Source organism: Osmerus eperlanus, chromosome 1, assembly GCF_963692335.1.
Source record: "Osmerus eperlanus chromosome 1, fOsmEpe2.1, whole genome shotgun sequence".
Taxonomy (NCBI): domain Eukaryota; kingdom Metazoa; phylum Chordata; class Actinopteri; order Osmeriformes; family Osmeridae; genus Osmerus; species Osmerus eperlanus.
In genome coordinates this window covers 18515024-18529858 of record NC_085018.1, presented here as the reverse complement: position 1 = coordinate 18529858, position 14835 = coordinate 18515024, and the positions used below count along the sequence as shown (strand labels likewise).

Below are 14835 nucleotides of genomic sequence, written 5' to 3'. Positions count from 1 at the left end.
GAAAGTATTGGCTCGGTCTACTGTACACAACTATGAGTTCATTTAAAAAAAATCTATGTGAAGTGATGCTACAAATATATGATTCAGTACTAAAAAAACAAATACAACTTAGTCGAGCCTATGGGTGTGTCCTCAAATGGGCATGTGGTTTATACCAGACTATCTTTCCAACAATGAGAGGAAACAGGAGTTTTCATTCAATTTATTTGAACATCTCAATGTCAAGAGTGTGCACATCACTTATGTTGAAAATGTTTAGAAATCAAGCTTATTCATACGAAAATACGAACATTGATGTTTCAGTGCAATACAAAAACTTTGATGATATTTCATCACCGTAATAATAAAATAATCATAAAGTAGCTGATGAATTATACAAATAGGTCTAACTACACGTATTCGATGAAATTATACAATATTGGTGATATAAATGTGTGTTCCTTTAGGAAGTATAAGTTGTTGGTACACAAATTATCCAAAAATTGCGTGCATGGCGCGGACAGATTTTTTTCCAATCTGTACACACATCAGGGACTGTACTCATAGAAACAAGTGCACAATGGTAGTGTCCTGATTATGTCAAGTCATTAATTTGCCAATCAGTGTAGCCTTGGTCAGAACTTATATTTGAGCAGTAGCAGTAGTAGTAGGTAGTTTGGTTTCGCTATTCCAACAATCAAGTTGTCAGCTGGAAAACAAGATCCCAAATAGGTAGTCTGCTGCATTATACTGCTCAGAGAAAAAAATGTATGTTTTATAGATATTGAAGAAAGACAAATATGCATGGGCCTAATGCAAACAGATGGCAATACAATATTTACCTGGATATAGGCCTATTTTACATGATCGTCAATTCTCTATTGAATATTCCCATATAGGTAGCATTAATTGTCCACATTCGGATTTGGAAACTTTGGAAACTTATTGGAAAATAAGAAAGTTCATATTTTCCCATGAACTAAGATAAACAGTCAAATGATTTTCAGATAAGATCACACAGTTAGTGTAACCTAAATATTGTATTTCAAATCATATAATAGCCTACAGGCTAATATGGATCCATATCTCCAAGTTGTGCATTAGTGATTAGAACATGAACCAAGTGCTTTACACAATGGGGATCAGAGCTTTTTTTCTCCAAATAATTTAATAAAAACGATTTACTTATTCACTTATTGTCTTAATAAAAGGATGGTCAAAAATGTTATTTTCATCTTTACAACCCACCCCCACCACCATACACACGCGCACCCTTTTCTTTCTCCCCCCTTCCTCATGTTAGGACCAAGCATATCACTTATACATTTAGAATAAGATTATTCTTTTGTATCTTCTTCGTCTCCAGTTTCCTTTTTATCAATCTGGGCTGCTACGGCGTCATCGTTGCACTCTTCTTCTCTCTCTCCGTCGATCTCACCCTCTGTTTTGCCCTCGGTCTCTAACTGTCCTTTTTGGCCTGGAAATTTGTCTTTGTTGTTCTCCTTTTTCCACTTCATTCGTCGGTTTTGGAACCAAATCTTCACCTGTCGTTCTGTTAATCCCAAAACGTGAGATACCTCGATCCGACGTTTACGGGTGAGGTATGGATTAAACAGAAATTCTTTCTCCAGCTCCAGAGTTTGGTATCGGCTGTAGGTCTGACGACCACTGCGTCTTCCTGGAGCTATGGTATGGAAAGAGCTCACATTTAGAAGGCATGATTGAAAGGTATACATTTACATGAATGAATAGCATATTTGTGAAAAAAATTATACTAAGAACTCAAACACACACTTGTTGGTTAGTGGCCTACATCTAATAATGTTGACGCGGGTGCGTGTGCGCGTTATTGTGGCAGAGGTATAGCTTTTGAAGAGCTTGTTTGTTATATCCTCGCCTTGACCCTAGCTGTCTTTTCATCTAAGGGCCAAAAACACTCACTGTTTAGTGTTTTCGGTTAACTTTAAGTTGATTATTTAGAATGGGCTTGAATGCATGGTTTACGGTGTTGTTTTGTATACTTTGCATCTGCCTTTTATCCAACAATTTACAGATATCATGTCCAATCATGACGACACACCACTGCAGACTGTGCAGTTTACTTTACAGACTTAAAGTTTAATTTACAGGTCAGTTTATTTGATGGAATAGGATATAGGAATGTGAGTTTATACTAACCATGCGGTCTCATCCACGGAAACAGTAGACTTGGAGGATTTGTTAAGTGGCCTTGTTCTTCTCCGATGTTGGTGCCATTTGCCGATTTACAGTCTGGGTATTGTGCCCCGCTAGCCTCTTGTTGGGTACCATAAAGCTGTTGTCTGGGCAGAGCTTCGTATCCATAAAATTTTGAGGCATCTCCACGGCAAGCCAGTGCGCATGGGTTCTGTTGGTAACCCGGTGTTGATATTCCCGGCGTCCCATGGTGAAAGAAATCTTGGACGTGATGAGGCGGATGCTGAAAGCCTGATGCTGCCGCTCCTGCTCCATACACCAGCGCATGGCTTCGTGTGACGCTTTGAGGGAACCTGCAATCGTAGTAAGTTGTTTCCAAGGTCTCGCCACCTTTATATTTTGAAAAGAGAGGGTTGACGAAATAGGAACTCATGTTTTTCCTAAATAATGTCACAGCTGAAGTTCAGGCTGATGACAATAGCAATTATTACCGAAGTCCTTTTCCAAACCCCATATATAAAAAGCACGACACCACAAAACCATAAAGAAATATACAATGACGGAAACAAATTGCGCCGGCTCCCTTACAACCTTTCTAGATGTTAGACTACTCAGATTTTTGTATACAACTAGCCTACTTATTTCGCCTTTTCTTTTCTTTCTTTTGCAGCCTCAAGTCCGCCTTATGTCGTGAATGGTTAATGTGAGCTATAGCTAAAGCTGGCTAGCTCCTCCAACACATTCACAAGCACCCCCTCCCTCCTTACACGACATAAACCACCTTCCTTCTCTCTCCCTATACCAACCTTCAACCTCCTCCCACTTGCACGGTTTACTCAGACGTCTACGGACCTGCAGAAACTGAATGTTGATTTAGAACTGGAAATTTAGCCTAGATGTCACGGTGCAATAGGCCAATATGTCCGTCTTCTGGTCCTGTCTACAAAACAGTTTGACGCTCATTTGTGTGTGAATTTCTTTTATTTTAACGAATATAGAAGTGTATTTTTTTGGTATATCAGATATAGTCCTTTGTTTTCTGACATTTACTTTGTACATGATGCCCCCTTTCTCTCTCTGACACACAGACACACTGTTTTGTCATAGTCGAGTGGTCACAAAACGTATATATGCATACAACATCTGATCTCATTTTTGCTTATATTCTGCATGCTTCGAGGAGACATGTACGACATTTTTGGTTTTAAGGGAAGTTTTATAGGTATAGCCTAATATTTATTATAATTCCGTCTAATTCCGTATTAGTCTACTTGTATGGTGCAATTTTAAAACAGGCTTACTTTATCTGAACTTGATTTTATGAATGACTAAAAATAAACGTTTTGCCATCTGCCTTTGAGTTGTTGTAAATTGTGATTTATTCCATTCGACCTTCACCTTAGAAAATGAATTGTTTCACGATGAACAACAATAACAAAGGGTTATTCTAACCCTAACCCTACAGTAGGTTACATCTGTGAAAATATATTCACATCAATTTAAAACGGCAAAGAATAGGCTCAAGACTCACTCGTTCCGGGAGTACAACGGCACTTAGGAATTATCTCTTGTTGAGTCTTGTTGCTCTTGTTGGTTAGTTGTAACTGACTTAAAACTATTGTACTTGCTGTGTAATATATTTTTGTTGCTTGCTTTTTCCCCACAGGTACACCCTTGCACTTTTGAGGTTCATGTTGTTAAATTGTTTAATTGTAACTTGTTCAACTACATGCTTTCATGGTTCTTCCCTTTAGGACTTATTTAGTTTTCACAATGAGGCTTCATGTTTTGGCTACCCACAATGTTTGGGGCTATCTCGTTGTTATGATCAGTGACCTATGCACTTTTGTAAAACTCTCTTTTGGAAGTCGCTTTGGATAAAAGCGTCTTCTAAATGCATAAATGTAAATGTAAAACGGTCAAGCAGTAGTATAGTCTACTCAAAGCCTTTTCTATTTGCCCATGAACTATTTATCCTATGAATTGTAGTTTCATTTTACCCGCGTATTGCCTACATTTGGGATAAGATTAGCCAAAGAGGTTGAAGACATTGCACTTGTTTTAATGCCAAAGCTTCTGGCATAAAAAACACGTTCTCAAACGTTAAATGCTTAGTCCACAGTGACATCTTGTGGCTAAACATACGTAGGTTAAATATAACCCATCACTGTCCTGTGCATTAAAATGGCAATATAATCCTTCTAAACATTCTGTCCAAGCCATGTAGCCTATCCCTCTATGAAATTAAGACAACTTTTAAGTATTATTTATTTAAAGATAGACCATTAAAGATCGGCTATAGGCTATTATACTATAACATATCAAAATGAAGTGAATTAGCCAAGAAAACGGCCATCACTTGATGAACAATTTCAGAGCTCACGTCGTCTCTTGTAGGCTACATCTAATGTGTTACATCTCAACATTGTTCACAGTTATTATTGTAGCTAAAACTAGTAGTAAAACTTCTTATTGAAAATGGGAAAAGGATCAAAATAACGGTTTAAGTGGCTGGGAGGGATGGGTACATTATTTGTTCTAGTTATTCTTGTTACTCTTTAAGCAACTGAGATATTGTACTATCATTTTTTGTTCACCGTGCCTTGTAGCAGAGATACTTTGCGATGTTGCTTGTGAAAAATGACAGTTAATCTACTCTGACTACCGAAAAACTGTAGAACTGCTTCCAATCCTTGATCTGATTCTGCTGTAGACCTACTTTCTTTAGCCTATAGATGAACAAGGTTATTTGTACGTCGCTTCTGATATAAGCGTCTGCTTAATGAATGACATGTAAACATTGTATAGGCCTAAGTCATGACATAAAGACTAATATATTGGCCTCGTAAAAAACTACAACAATAGACTTTCTTAAACAGTAGACTACAAATAATTGGTATAGCCTATACTCTTAACTTAGACATAAGTTATATAAATAATAAAAGTTAACCACCAATATAATATGCCCTAAATATAAATATTCTTTAAACATCTCCAATATGGATGCTGTTTAAAGGCTATTGGATGATATCATCATTAGTGAACTCATTTTGTATTGGCTTACATATGTCTATGAGCATAGCCTACTTGGATTGTTGGAATAGGCCTATGCCAATTTCGCATGGCATCATGTCAGTGTTTTGTAAGGAAACAGGCTGTATAAATTTCGTATCGTTGAAGAACAAAGTAGGCAGAATTGAAGTTTGCCCCCTCCTTTTCCCTCCTACCACTTTCAGAGTCGAAAAACTATTGATAAAGGGCCACAGAGACGCATTTGAAGCAGACAAAACAAGTGTAATAAGGTTATTTTGAAAGAGGCACACCATAAGAACAATAAAGTAATTTAGCCCAGACGTCTAGCCAGTTCTGCCAGATTTTCTTTGTTCGATTGGATGCAAGACCAACAGCAATGCCTCAAGAAGTGTCGTAAACACCTACATTTCTCTGTGCTCCAAGACGGAAATGTCCCACTATATTGGGCACTAAAATCTCAGCATCCTGTCAGGATTTTTTTGTGGCACATCGAGAAGAGGGCCAATTCAGTCTAGTAACCAAGAATAAAGAAAATAAATTCTGAGAGACAGTTTTTCTTTACACTTCAAATCCCATTCAATTCTAATTACACAACAACACATATGAGATAAACAACGAAACAACTCGATGTAGCTAGAGTCCAAAAACAGCATAGCTATACGAGGGGAAACAAATGCTTGTCATTTTGTTGCTGATAATAATGGCATATGTTCACAACATAAAGCTACATTACATAAAGCTAAAGAAATACTTCTGGTGCAGATTGAATATTTCACCACATAAACTCGAGGCATACAGAGGAAAAAGTAACAAAACCTCCCAAAAGCATCATAAGACGAAGTTGGTCGTTGAATCCATCCAACGGCTGATCTTAGTTTTAGGGGCCATTTCCCAAAGCCATCGTAGCTAAAGAGACTCTTGGAAATGCTCGTAGATTAACGAGAGCTCCTGAGCAATCGTAGATCGCTAAGTGCGTCTTAAGCAAAGAGACTCAGTGGAGACACCAGTAGGCCAACCCTAAAAACGAGGCTACATGGATGCGTAAAGATAGTTCGAGATGAAAAAAACAAAATTTATTTTATTTGTTGTACAGAAGTTAAACTGAAACTGTAATATTTTCTATGAACTAGGCTACACATGTCTTTAATCAGATGATGTGCGAATTAGGCTAGGCCTACATATGTATACATGCCGAAAAACTAATACATGCATTTGTTACGTCCCGATTGGACTATTGCAATGTGTTGTTCTCTGGCCTCCCAATTACCCACCTAAATTTTTTTACAGCGGGTGCAAAATGCTGCTGCTAGACTATTGACCACTCTTGTCTCTCTACACTGGCTCCCTATCCAAGCCAGAGCTGACTTCAAAGTTCTACTACTAACCTACAAATCTCTGCATGGATTGGCACCACTGTACCTCTCCGGTCTCCTTGCACCCTATTGCCCCGCAAGGACACTTAGATCTCAAGATGCCGGCTATCTGGTGGTTCCCAAAATTAAGAAAAAAACAGCTGGAGATAGGGCGTTCTCATATAGGGCACCTCTTCTCTGGAATAAACTACCCGTCTCAATTAGGGAGTCTGATACGGTTTCGACGTTTAAAATTTGGTTAAAAACGTTATTGTTTAGTCAATTCTACGACTGTTAAAGGTAAGTATGTTACTAGTTGGAGGCAACGGGGGACGGGTTGTTTCCATCCTTATTCTTTAAGTATAACTTATTTTAGAGTTCTCTTCCCCTGGAACAGATTTCATGTTCCAAATGAGGGGGGCTGTCGCTGTCTTGGTGTGTGGGGTTGCATCAAATTCCCCTTTTTTGCTCTGTTAAATTGCTGCACCAGTCCACACTTGACCGGTGGGGATCTCATTCTATTATGACTGTAACTGTTAGCTGCTCCTGGCATTCTCTAATCCCTGCTCTCCTCTCTCCCCCCCCCCCCCCACACACATCCCTTGTGGTGTGGGGGGTTTGAGTTGTCAGCACCTGCCTGGTCGTCGGTCAGCCAACGCTGGACCTGGCCGCGAGTCTCCCGGTCCTGTCCTGCATCTATAAAGTTGAATAATGGATTTTGGTGTTTTAAAAACCCATCGACACTGTATGACTATGTTTAGCCTGTGTTCTGCTCCTCTCTCCCACCAACCGTCTCTGGAGGAGGGGATCCCTCTCTGAATTGCTCCTCCCAAGGTTTCTTCCATTTTTTTTTCTCCTGTTGAGAGTTTTTTGGGAGTTTTTCCTTGTCTTCCTTGAGGGTTTAGGTTGGTTGAGGGGCAGTTCTATGGGCATATGTGAAGCCCTCTGTGACATGCTTGGGTGTAAAAAGGGCTATACAAATAAATTTGATTTGATTTGACATATTCATTTCATAAATGCATCCCGCTGATTGAAAAGTTATTACACCTGCTATATGCATACATGCCTACATCATGTGAACTAGTTTTAGCTACATACGATGGCCTATATATATAAAAATGATAACAGGGCCTACAAATTATGATATAGCCGTAAATGTAAAGCGTTTTCTGTACCGACAGTAAGTAAGAATTTTTGTGTACCGTGATTACTCAATTATTTTAGTTAATTTATTTAACACAAGTCCTGAAGTTGCGAAAGAACAATCACATTTCCACACAAGCGTCTTAAGTAGGCTAGTTCTTGAGACAGGGTTCTTGTTAAGAGCATGTTTGGGAAACGCACGTAAAATATAGGCTAACGACCGTTCGTTATTTTTCTCGTAGAAAACACTCTTAACAACTAAGATAAATTGCTATTGGGAAACAGCCCTGTAGGCCTACTGTCATGAGAAAATATACAATAAAAACACGAGTCTAGGCTACATCTGCATGCCCTTTAATGTGAAAATAAAAATTCGAATATGATGTAGCCAAGTGTGTGCAGCATCTAAATACACAGGTTTTGTCACACACACACTCCCAGAAATAAAGAACATTAAAGATAGTGTCCCAGATCAGTGTCTCTCTAAACATCAAGCGAAAACTCTCAACAAGCTGCATACGGATACTGGGATACAATCGTATTGAGGCTTTGCAGTCCTGCGCTATAGACCTGAATTCATCGGGCGTATTTGGAAATAGGAACTTTTTCATTTGGAGATATCAGGTGCCCTTGAACAGTGATATTTTTTATAGCTTACATTTTAAAGGCATATGTGTCACCAAGGTGCGTTATTGCTCATTGGTCTCCGTCTTCTCTTTATTCATCTTCTTCATTTTCATTCGACGATTCTGAAACCATATCTTGACTTGTCTTTCGGTCAGATTCAAAACCCGTGCCACCTCGTATCGTTGATCCCTAGTAAGATACATATTAAACAAAAACTCTTTTTCCAGTTCAAGCGTCTGATATTTTGTATAAGGACACCTCTTCTTCCTTGTTGACCTTGCATGTATCCAATTAATGACCGGATTGTCTATAAAATGGGAAAAAGAACACCATTAAAGTAGCCTATACGTTTAGGCCAATAAATAGGTACACATTTAGCTTTACACATTCACAGGCATTCTGACAAAAATAGAAATCATTAGCCTACCATGATTTCCAATCAGGTGAAACTATCGTTCATTATAACCTAGATAATAGACCTAAATCTATAGGAATACACTGATTGGCCTACAATCTGTATATAATCGTAAAATTCTCAGATCATCTTTAGAATCATCAACTGTGGCTAGCAAGGCACAGCGTCGTAAACTGGTGAGTGTGCCATTTGTTTTATTGGCTCATAAAATATTTTAAAAGCCTTTGGCTTCGTGTCTGTGCAGGTCTGCGACCGACGCAGCTAGATGCTTCGCTCTGACATTGCTATGTGTTGGCATGTCTGATTGTTCCTAATTAGAAGCAATGTAGTCCATGATTCAAATGATTGTTGTCTTGTATCTGATTGGGGTTAACCTATATTGATAGTCAACAATAAAAGCATGTCTATAGGCTACTGTTTAACATATTAATTAGGACCATAATAATTTAACAATAATTGGACGGTAAAAAAATAGCCGAGGCCGAATGGCTAATTTCACACTGTGTTACATTTAACATGAGTTTAACATTGTTATACGTTTTCAAATAGAACTCTGGGTTTGTTTGCCTATCCCTCGTGGCACTAGACAGTAAAAATAGCCGCACCTCAGGTTTAGCCTACACTAAACCACAGCTTATGTAAAGCCAAATACAAATATTAAAGGTAATAAACTTGAACAAATATGAAGATAACCCGGTGTGGAGTCTTAGAAATCTGTATTAGTCATTGACTATGCGATGTGAAACTTGTTTACAGAAATGCCTTCATTTTATAGCTCTTTTACAGCTTCTAGTTATTTTACAACCTACCGGGATTGGCGTTTGTGTTGACTAACACTGTCAAAAAGCCCCTAAATACACTTGTTAAAAATAAGAGAACGTAGATAATTTTGTTGTCACTGGGGGATGACAGAAAGAGGAGGAAAAAAGTCCATAAGGATGGACATCACACGCGAAACGATATAAAGTAATAAACTGACTTGGATGCCACTTACTCGGGTCTAGTTCTGGTTTGTCGTCTTTGTGCTTCGTGGGTGCCGAAACGTCCAGCTCCGGAGAAGGGATGTTCTGCTGTGTCTTATCTCGGATAACAACAGGCGAGTTGTAGAAATAGTCCGTATATCCTCGTGTACTGGAAGCAAAGCAATCACCGACCCTGCAATCCGTGAGATTATCGGTTTTCAGCCCAAAGTGTCTGGTGTTTACCGGGTAGCTTGGAAAGGATACTGTCCCCGATATTGGCTCCAACCATGAGCGAACATACCTCGAGTCCGTCCCAATCTGCGGCTGATGGGTATATGGGTGATAGACCACCGAAGATTGAGAGTGAACTGGGCGCCAGGACGAGGTAAAGACAGTCGGTTTTGGAGCAAAACTACAGGATGAAAAGTCTGAGCACTCTGGCACTAGTGTCGTCGGACGAGAACCACTGGGAAGAAGCTCGGGAACGGATAACCGCGACGCCAGCTGCACATCCTCGACTTCGTGACTGATGAGAGAATCCACATAATAATTGCTTATGGGACCCGTGGTTGACATGACGATTACCCTTAACTCTTTTCTGTTTTACATGCATCAGATTATTACATCGAGTGTATAGTTTTTTTTACCTTACCCCTAGAACAATCAAGTCAGGTAATTATTTCTCCCTGGTTTACTTTATTTTCATTGGCCAAAGCAGGACACGTGGTGGGACCTCTAACTGCAAAGTCGATTAATGCGCAAGCAAGCTACTGTCTGGACAGTTTTACTTGCACATCAGAACTGGTGTGAATATAGCAATGGTGCAAATAACTTACAAATTTGACTCAGTAGATCAAGAATTATGTTTATTCTCTCGTCATAGGCCTACTCACATGTATATTTAAGACTATCGACTAGTTCATGGAGTAGAGGTATAGGCTAGTTGCCGACAGAACATAAGTACTATTTTCCCATGCAGTTTAGCTCATCACAATTTAAACATTTGGATGAACACAAGGGATCATTTCAAAGCAACATTTGGTCAAATTAGACTTTTGACCCATTCTTTCAGATTTTGTTGCATCAATACCTACAAAACAGATTACAAAGCCTATTAAATTGCTGACGTGTGTTATGATTCATGTAAGACTTTGTCTATCACATACACTTGAAGAACAGTAAGTCTAAACATGGAGAGACCGTTCACGTTCATCTACCCTAAAGTGGTATGGGGAGCATTTGATTGGTAATAAATGTGTAATCAAAAACAACAACCACCTTTTTCATTTCGCATACATTTAAAACCAATATGTTAAAATGCACCAAAATGTACCATCGTTACTATGATGAACTATCTATAAACTAATACATTCGGGAAACCAGTGCTTTGTTTCTTCCTGATGTAACCTAGATGTGGACAGCAAGTCTGTTACTCACAATTGAAATGTAATTGGTATTTTATAACCTTGTGCAGTCAATATCAAAATATAATTTTAAATAATTTCCTCTGTCCACAGAAAGGCATATGGATTTTGATTTATGGCGTGTGGGCTACCTTGATTGTCAAAATCTGTTTAAAACATGCTTCTCTAACCACAAACTTGTTTCGGCTGCCAAAACTCTCTTAGTCTCAGCACCAAGCCTAAAAACACTAAGTAGGCTATGTCAATGTCACATACCAAGTTATCTCACAAAGACAATGCATGGCGACTTTGCCGTCTCTTGAGTTACAATGTTTAGTATCTTAGCTTTGGAGTCATACAAATTATGATACGAATAGGATATGCCTAAAGCCTTGGCTACATGAACTTCTTGTCGTTTTAGCCTTCTACGCATTGCGGTGCAGTGCATAATGAGTATCATGATCATAGTTCTGATGAGTTCTGAGTTAGATTAGTTCTGTAGGACTCATTTAGGATTAACGAATAATCTAATTCTGTCCTTGCATGTACATTCTTGTGGACTTATAGTTATGCAGAAAAGTTGTCTTGGTTGCGTTGTTTGTTACCCCAAACAGTAGGCAATATGTTTAACTTACTGAGAAACTACCACCACAAGGCTTTAGCAAAATTCTCATTAATGGGCTTCTAAAACTATGCCATTGGTTAATGACATTATCATTAAATGCTAAAATATAGCTATATTTGCAGAAATATACAGGCCTAATAAATAAGATGTGAATAAAGGGGTTACGCATAGCCTACACATCATTGCTCAATAACCGTTTACCTGTGCAATAATGTCTTATTAATTTCTTGATTTCAAGTCAGTAACTCTGCACTGTAATCGACTTTGTGTTCTATGTTGTTGTCATTGTGGGATGTCTTTCAAATATAGACAGAATATGCTATGCTAAATATGACAAATCTATGCAAATCAAATAACACATTGATCAATTGCAACCATTAAATGGGAAACTTTGTATTTTAGTGGAATTATATATTTAACTGAGGGTACGTTTATTTAGTTTTCAAATGTTTGTTTTTGGCTATATTAAAATTTACATTACAATATATGTTGGCTATTTTCAATGTATTAAAGATGCAAAAGATGTGCATAGTCATTCAAAGAAAGTAACACAAATATTTAATCAAGCTTCTTAAATTCTGGACATTTATGTTTTGGTATGGCAAGAGATTTAAACTGTGCTGTACCTTTGCTCATGATCTTTTCCAGACAGTTTATAGCTTTGTAAGTTGTTTGCCTGCGCCTGTGCTGTTTAGTTTTACTTGAAGATCAAATTCCTCCTGTTTCTGCCTCAAATGTTTAAATAATATGACATTTTGTAGGCAACAACACACCATAGTTTATTTGGTTGTGTTCTGATTTGTTCAAAAACATCTCATTCTGAAAGAAAAAATAATACTAAAATGATATTGCTATATTAGAATGTCACTGGACCAAGTAAAATATACACCCACTCACACACACGTGCGCCAAGTGTTTTGTCAAAAGAGTTGAATCCCATGATTCCGTTATGCTTTCTGAGAGGAAGGGTGAGCATTATGCAGTATACAGACAATACATGACAAGTATGTGAGCCTTGACTTCGCCTACTCTTCAGTTAATGTAATAGCCTACATAATGCATTGAAGAACTATAAACCTGAGCAATCTAACAGAAAAAAACGATAACAATATTTCAATTTCAGTGGAAACATGCATAATTACGAGTGATAAAACATAATCTGTGTCGTTGGACAAAATATTAATTGACTGCCAGTATCAATATTTCTTACTGTATTGCTTGAAAACGAGATGGTCTTGAGAGATAGAACACTGGACATGAATAAGAGAGACATAATTTCATATAATTCTGACACTGACCGGCCAAGAAAAGAGAAATATGTCACTGAGTTAGAGACAAGTCTGTGCATGGCATAAGCAATTATAGAATGCTTAACAGCATGTTGTACAAATACACACACCCTCTATATTTATATCTCTGGTGAAGGATTACGTTCAAGCCATCGGGGTCGCAAGAATGCTGTTTATTACGCACGTTAATTTGGTGGAGTTGGAGTAACATTCCATACTCGTAAACACATTTAAAGGCGCCTCCTTAATGTCTAACTATCAGGAAACGTTTTCATAGGAGGCCTGGTAGTAGCCTATAAGCACTGCATAAAGTTATGATCGTGGGTGAAGAGTCAAGGCCTAAGAAAATCTTCCATAGGTCCTTGTGGTATTTCCACACAAAATACATGTGTTGGTCATCTGAAATATGGAGCAATTATGGGTAAAATAAAACAGGATATTCTGTAATATTAACACTCGCAATGATAACAAGACAACTCACTGAAAGGTCAGGGTGGGTATATATAATTTTCATAGGCTACATTCTACCTTTTACAATGATGATGGATATTATAAGAACTGGCTTTGCAAGTCGTGTTGTTGTCTCAAAATTACGCATATAAAAAATGTACATATGGGACAATTATACAAAGTAGCATATAAAGCAACCACAACCTGAAGCCTATGTACTATGTAATAATTCGCAATTGTAGGCTATATGATAAAGTAGGCTAGCCTATCATGATGAAGTCCAATCACGGAGACAAACACTGCTAAATGTTTCCAGAGATTGCAGCAGCTCTGGCGCTTTTACGGATGTCTGATAGGCTACAGGTACACCTGAAATGCTTTGGAATGCAGAGGACCCCTCTCTAAAACACCTCCGGTCAAATAATATCGTCTGCAAGCCCATCTCCAAAGTAGGCCTAGGCTATCGGCTACAACACAAAGCTATAAAGGTCTCGTGATGTTTACAGCCCCAATTCATTCTACTGAAACCCATAGACGCTTTAGTACCCACCATGCACCCAAAGAGCAAAGAAAAACGTATCCTTGTGGATAGCCATGGCTTGGTTCATTTACGGCATTTGCGGCCACTTTGTGCAATCTGGCGGAAATTGACGCCCTTGATGAAGGCGAACTGACGTAATCAAGGCAGTTTCTTGTTGCCGAGCCAGGAAGTCAATCCCAACAACATGAAACTACCTAAACCACGCATCAGCTGAACGTTAGGGGACAACTGCGTAACGAGTGTATGCAATTTCTGATGGGCTTCCGGAATCGAAATTAATTTAATGGAAGAATTAAAAGATAGTATAGGCTTGATATATGTTTTGTAGCCAGTTCATCTCAATTTTTAATCCCACGATGTTTCCGTAGCCCACTGCATTGGTGACATGCCACACCAATACTAGCCTAATAACAAGTACATGCCAACAGACTACTTTATTAACCTTGCACAGTTTAGCCGTTTACCTTTACAGTCCCTATAAGAGCATGCACATGGCGATACCTTTCACGTCTTCAATGTGTGCAGTCCAGTAATGACGAGGCGATCATAGTTTTTAATTTGTGAAATTAATCTATAATAAACCTGACTTTGTATGCAGGTGACCAACGATAATATATTTTGGCTAAATGACATTGCGCATGAAGAAGAGATGTAAACAATGTCACAAATAATCCGAAGTCACCGCTCGTGTGAACATCGCCTAGTGCAATGCTATAGGCCTAATGCCGTACAAATCTAAAACACAGTTCTATAAATAAATAGAAAATCCAGTAGAAATAACTTTTTATTATGATTCCAGTTAAAACATTTCTAAATAAACCAGCACGAGACATCATCTTGT

General features: G+C 38.4%; 2 protein-coding genes across 2 annotated transcripts; both read right to left on the bottom strand.

Moving 5' to 3' along the window:
- Positions 1-187: 187 nt before the first annotated feature.
- On the bottom strand, positions 188-2895 carry LOC134024081 (homeobox protein Hox-C8a-like). The gene is made up of 2 exons (XM_062466504.1): positions 2158-2895; positions 188-1663 (listed from the first exon to the last, which is right to left on the bottom strand). Exons 1-2 carry the CDS (start codon positions 2585-2587, stop codon positions 1317-1319), a joined length of 777 nt encoding a protein of 258 aa, XP_062322488.1. The 5' UTR covers positions 2588-2895; the 3' UTR covers positions 188-1316.
- Positions 2896-7544: 4649 nt separating this feature from the next.
- LOC134024075 (homeobox protein Hox-C9a-like) lies at positions 7545-10337 on the bottom strand. The gene is made up of 2 exons (XM_062466490.1): positions 9719-10337; positions 7545-8616 (listed from the first exon to the last, which is right to left on the bottom strand). Exons 1-2 carry the CDS (start codon positions 10260-10262, stop codon positions 8372-8374), a joined length of 789 nt encoding a protein of 262 aa, XP_062322474.1. The 5' UTR covers positions 10263-10337; the 3' UTR covers positions 7545-8371.
- Positions 10338-14835: the final 4498 nt, after the last annotated feature.